At 40.0% G+C, this 6,180-nt stretch overlaps 1 protein-coding gene across 1 annotated transcript; it reads right to left on the reverse strand.

Moving 5' to 3' along the window:
* Positions 1-1,822: 1,822 nt before the first annotated feature.
* LOC104608472 (small ribosomal subunit protein eS1-like) lies at positions 1,823-5,943 on the reverse strand. The gene is made up of 7 exons (XM_010274482.2): positions 5,816-5,943; positions 5,678-5,725; positions 5,466-5,571; positions 2,848-2,985; positions 2,579-2,764; positions 2,284-2,484; positions 1,823-2,134 (listed from the first exon to the last, which is right to left on the reverse strand). Exons 1-7 carry the CDS (start codon positions 5,824-5,826, stop codon positions 2,039-2,041), a joined length of 786 nt encoding a protein of 261 aa, XP_010272784.1. The 5' UTR covers positions 5,827-5,943; the 3' UTR covers positions 1,823-2,038.
* Positions 5,944-6,180: the final 237 nt, after the last annotated feature.

Raw genomic sequence — 6,180 nt, forward strand, 5'->3', positions numbered from 1 at the left:
ATGGGAAGATGTGGGTGGGATGGAATGGGATGGAAAAGTGTAAAAATTTAACTTTCCATTGTTTGGTTTTATTGGGATGAGATGGGATGGGAAAGTGTAAAAGGGGACCGAAATGGAATTGTTCACCTTCCTCCTTCGTTCGAGATGAACAGAGGCGATGGCTACCCCCTTCATCTCTCACTCTCTTTCTCCTCTCTTCTTTTTCTTCTTCTTCTCATTTCAACCTCTCTGCTTATTCTCGATTGCCACTATAACTTGTATGGCCTTGAGGCGACGTTGACGTTGACGTCGACGTCGAATGGTCGTGATCGGCGACGTTATTACCTAAACTTTTGATGTGCACCACCCCAATACTCGACACGATGCGCACCACCCCAACACTCGAAGCCCGGTTGGCAGCCCTGTTCGCACTTATAAACAAGGCTCCCATGCCTGCTACTTTGATAACAGAATTGACTCTCTTCATTGGAAACATGATATAGACGTTACCCATTTCTAAATCTTCATCGACGCTAAGCACTGAGAACCTCTATCCTATTTGCAGTGATTGGGAATTCACCAAGTACTTGGGTATCTCGAACATGAGTTCAGCCGCCTTGACATGACCGTCGAGTTGCCGGATTTCGCCGGTTGGTAGGATCACCTTTGCACCTCTTGACTATCTTCCTGCTGGGTTGGCAAGCATGCAAGAAGTGTAGTTCCCCATGACACAGAGACAGATAGAACAAGAGAAGGTAGTGAGTGGGATTGTCCGACTAAAATTGAAGAAGATGAGGTCAGCGTTGAAGAGTTAAAAGGTAAAGGATGTGAAGGTAGCAGAAACTTTGTTGTTAATGCGCGTGGAACCTTCAGCATGGTCGTTTTCTCAAGTTTTCCCACCGTGTGACCTCAAATCCACAATTATGGGATCTCACATCCCACCTTTTTTTCATCCCATCCCCCTCTTTTCCTCAAAACAAATATGAAAAAAAGAAATATGTTCAGAATATTCTATTTTTCTCATCCCCATCCCACAAACCAAACGGAGCCTAAAAGCTCACTTCTTATTTGCCATCTGACAATGCCTTTGATTGGTATTTCTCACCAAGGATATGTTGATTAACATATAAAAAATAAAAGAACGGCTAGTTATTTATAAGCAAGCAATATCGGCGGTTTCTGGACCTCTGCATCTTATCTCGATCTATCATATAGTCTGCTACATCTAAATTAAACATATTGATAATGTGTTATCACCCACCAAAAGAATTGCGCCTTCAAAAAGGAAATAACGCTACTATTGGGCATTTTCGTGGTTAATACGACTAAGCATCAACATACAAAATTACCAATCTCTTTAGCAAAACCATGGCTTCTCTCCGACTGCGAAGCACTGCAAACATTACACACCACACATCCAGAAGAGATTCCGGGTTTTTGCTCCAAAAATGTTGCGCATGCCTCATCAACAAGTGAAAAGGCTTGATCTCAGGCTTATGGTAAATGCAAATAAGTTAAACATCGCCCATGTGGGAACCCTTACGCTATGTATGGTTTGAATCAAACCAAGCATAGCCCTACAGTCCCAGAAAGCTGCTCGAGTACTTGAGTAATTTTTGCCAATTAATGCTGTTACTCAACACACTTTTATTCTGCTGCTCAACGTCATTCGGCTCCGCAACCCACAGGAAAAAAAAGGGATGCATTCTTTACAGGCACCCATTCCCCCCATTTTCATCCTCTCTAAACAATACTTTAATGGTGTAATTAAAAGTTATGATCAATAAAACCAACAGCATAGATGGAACAACTGAATTATTTAAAGAAAACATACACCAATAAATAACCTGCAAGTAATCCTAATGGCTAATGCATTCATAAATAAGTAATCAATTAGAACTCCAACGTCCAACCTCGTTTAAAAAATTTGATATGCCAAAATAAGGATGACTATTTTTCAACTACCAAAATTGCTGGGTCCACGAAAAAACTGCTAAAAATAATTAGTTCCGTTGCAACTTAAAGAGATCCCATGATTTCATAAACATAAACCTCATCTTCAAGCCCCAACAATTTCTGTTTCCCCTTCCATTTGAGTATCATCAGCAGGCCTATCCACTTTAACACCAACATCCTCAGAGTAATCACCGTGGACCTGCCAGTGGCAAGCACATCAACCAATTCAAGATGTAAGAATGCAATACAAATGCCAAAACCAAAAAAAAAAAACAGAAAGACTAAAAAGTAAAGCAGGTTCTCCTCCATGAAGGCAAACATGGACTACCAAAAATTAATAAAACTTACCTCCATCAGCTTTCCAAGGTCAAACTTGGGGGCCTTCAAGATTTTTACTTTGCGGATGAAGACATTCTGGAGAGGATAGATGCTTGATGTTGCCTTCTCTATCTCCTTCCCAATGACTTCAGGAATGAACTTCTGCACCAGCTCCTTCAGGTCACAAGATGTAGCTTGGTTGACCATTATTTCTCTCATCTTCCGGCGGATCTGAATAATATAATGATAAAAATACAATAAATTTCAAGCGCAATAGAAGATAAGCAATGCTAGGTTAACTGAAACAAGCAGCAGCTGGTAATACCTGTCTGATCTGGCTAGTTTGAGCATAGCAAGTACGCTTCACCTGATTAGGACGTCTCCTGGTAAAACCAATACAGAACATCCTAAGAGTGTAATTGTCCGTTGTCTTGACATCCACATGAGCCTCTATCAGTGTCTGCCACTTGCGCACTAGTGATCTAAGCTTGTCAGTGGTGAAATCCATGCCCTGGAAGATAAGAGAAAAAACTCAAGAACATGCACAAAACACACTGAACCAAATCAATGAAGACAATATGCTTTGTTTCATACCCAAAAGTTTGTAAGTACATTCCTTCCTTGTACATCCTCTGCACGGAGACGAATCTTTCTGTATGATTGGTCATCATCGTTTTGGAGATCAGCAAGGCAAACCTCAAAAACTCGATGCTTAAGGCCTTCAGATGCTATCTAGAAAGGTAACATGATAAGTGCAAATCAATAATAGCACCAAAAGGAGCAACATGAGAAAAACTGCACATCCTATTCAGTGATTGGATACACCATGAAAGAAATGAGAATTCTTCAACTGTCAAGGAACCATATGATAGAAACAAAAATGTATACTTTAGAAGCACTCCAATGAGAACAACAGAACACAATAAAAATTAAGCCCCCAATGCTCACTGGTATCCCATTCACCAGGTCTCCAAACAAGGAACCACGACCCTAACTTGTATCACTAGAAATGCATTCAACAACCATCACTAAAGTATTCACAACCCAACTCTTTACGCTGGATTCAGGATATGATAGTCAGAGACTGAAGTTAATAGATACAAGCCTGCCAAGGTGAGATACAGAGTGAATTATCACCTAAAAATAAAAAAGAAAAAAAAACTGCCACTGCCAGTGACTGTCCAGGAATGAAATTAAAGATCTAGGAAAATGAACCATATAAAACGGTGTCTTCGTAGCAAACCAAAGGCATCATCACCATGAAACTTGTGACATGAAGGGCTATCCTAGACATTGAATACCTTTGGCATTGGAATAGGAGAAGAGGGATGGGCGACTCGACCTCACTTAGGTGGCCAAGGAAAAAATAAGAAGCCTGCACTATAAGTGAATTAAAACAAAAAGAGAGAAACCATAAGCTAATAGTTTGGAGAAGATTAGGTTTACTCCCTTAATCGCTGAATAGGGCAATCGTTAAAAATAAAGAGAAAAAACCAATAGTAAAGAAAACAAAACTTGTCTCAAAACGTAGTAGTTCATCAATGCACACATCAAACTAGCATAGTTGAGAAAAATGAATTCCTGCTTGAGTATAAGTTGTCATATGTTGGAGTGGGCATTGCACAAAGGTAACACAGTTTTATACTTTTAAGAAGTTAGAAATGACAACGGGGCGGGCAGAGGGAGCCACTCACTGTCCCCGTCCCCGTCCCCATCCCTGTCCCCGTCCACGCCAACAGGGACAAGGTTATCCCATCCCTGTGGGGATCCCCACTCCCCATGATTTTTTAATGTCAACCATTTTGTTTTTGTTTTTATTTTATTTAAAAATAAAAAATAAAATAATTAAAATTTACAATCATATTAAAAATGATTCAAACATATTCAACCATAATTTTAAAAATATTAATATATAGATTGTGTACATATATACATATATAGACATATGTGTACATATATAAATATATATTAGCAGGGATCGAGGTCCCCGCGGGACGGGGAGTGCCCGCCCCATCCCTGTTCCGACAGGGGAAAAATCATTCCCATCCCTGTTCCGGCAGGAGAAAAATCATTCCCATCCCCGCCCCATTCAGGGCAGGTCCCTGTGAGGAATGGGGAAAATTGCCATCCCATCAATGTTTTAAAAGCACGAGGGGTTTTTGCACCCAAGGCACCAGATGCAAGGCATGGTACATCCATTTTTGAAGCAGGGGCAAATTTTCTAAAAAAATCAAAATAACCAAAACAATATTAATTAAAGAACTTAAATATTAAAAGAAGCTTAATGTTTAAAAACCCATTGACTCAAATTAAAATACATAAACATAACATGCAAACCATATTCAAAGTGAAAATGTTGAAACAAAGCATAACATATAAAACATATTCAAGAAATCAACAATTCAGGCATGTGAAACTTCCAATCCGCCTATTTCTTGGATTGGGATCAAGACTCCAAGGCATCCCCTTTGAGATTCTTCCTAACAACCACAAAATTGCTGCTTAAGCTTGAAAAAAAAACACATTGCTGAAATTCCATGATTGGGTGAAGCAATATACCCGTAAGCAACACTTATATGCATATTGATCCAAATACCCCAAAGATACTCCCTTAGCCCATCAGGGTGTTTTGGCGTTGTGCTTTGCTGCCAAAGGTATTCCCTCAAATGGTAAGAATGTTACTATTTGAGGCCATTTTTACCCAAGGGCAGCATCAAGAGGTAACTTTTCGCATCCCCCACCAATGAACCATACACAACACAGCCAGACTTCATGCACAATGGAAGTATCTTATTTGAATTGGAGAATTGCAGGTAAAGTCGGGATGCTGATGTCACAAAATTACCTATTTGCAAATAATAATATAAATAACTATCAGTGCATAGAGCCCTTATCCATAGCAGTCAAATGGGATCAACGATGCGGAAGTGATAGATGCAACTCGCTATTAGGGTTTTTCTTTTGGTAGGAGCAACTCGTTTTTAGTTCATGACAACTCTTAGCGTCATGGTTAATTGAGAAAACCCTCCGGTATAATATTTAGATAAGATTATAAAAGAAAAGGAAAAACTGGATTCTTCTTCAACATACTAGTAATCATCGCAAGTTTAAAGTTAATAAGCAGTTTTAACACAGCCAAAGAAAACAGATCCACCTCGGCACTGATCTGAAGTTCGGGTTCAAAAAAATGCAAGTTAATAAGCATGCCTAACCTTGGTACCCTGTGTCCTTGTCACTAGGGTTTTTCCAACGGTACGCACGTTGAAGACTGACGGGGCCTTGATATCATACCAATCTTTCTTAGCGAAGGGATCGACTCTGTAAATCACCATCGACAACTAAAGTGAAGAAAAAGAACCACAAAACAAAACACCTTAAATAAAAGATCAAACGAAGATACTGCAGAAATCAAACTCTAACTTACGCCTTCTTCTTCCCACCCTTCTTTCCCTTGGAAATCCTCTTGTTCTTCCTGAAAATCAACGAATCAAACAATTCTGAGTACCTGGAAACTATCAAATAGACTGATAAGTACAATCAACAATAAGATGAAAACACAAACCCGACGGCCATTGCTGATGCTGTTGAAGCGCCCGCTCAGAAGAGAAGGTACAGACCTAACGACTTGAAAGCTAAAATGGCCGAGAGGAGCCGCGGGAGATCTCATTCATCTCCTTTTATCCCTCCCTTTGTAGCCGGTAGCCCTAAATTTTGGGTGATTGTAATATGCTACTGGGCCCATTTTGACGAAGAGCGCGGAACGAAGCCTGATCAATATTTGTATTCATTTTGAGCTCGATTAAGGCCCATTTCCGGTTCGGATGTATAAGCCCATTCCGCATCTGCTACACAAATTGTTCCCACTTCCCACATCCCTACCCATAAAGTATCACCACCGTGTATTGAGAATATTTCCTCATGAATTAC

Source organism: Nelumbo nucifera, chromosome 5 (genome assembly GCF_055504915.1).
Source record: "Nelumbo nucifera cultivar China Antique chromosome 5, China Antique-T2T, whole genome shotgun sequence".
Lineage (NCBI taxonomy): Eukaryota > Viridiplantae > Streptophyta > Magnoliopsida > Proteales > Nelumbonaceae > Nelumbo > Nelumbo nucifera.

Coding starts and splice junctions, on each gene's coding strand:
- LOC104608472 (XM_010274482.2), bottom strand. Junction 5,572..5,677: donor AAGGGTGGGAAGAAGAAGGC/GTAAGTTAGAGT, acceptor GGTGATTTACAG/AGTCGATCCCTTCGCTAAGA. Junction 2,485..2,578: donor AAACTAGCCAGATCAGACAG/GTATTACCAGCT, acceptor TATATTATTCAG/ATCCGCCGGAAGATGAGAGA.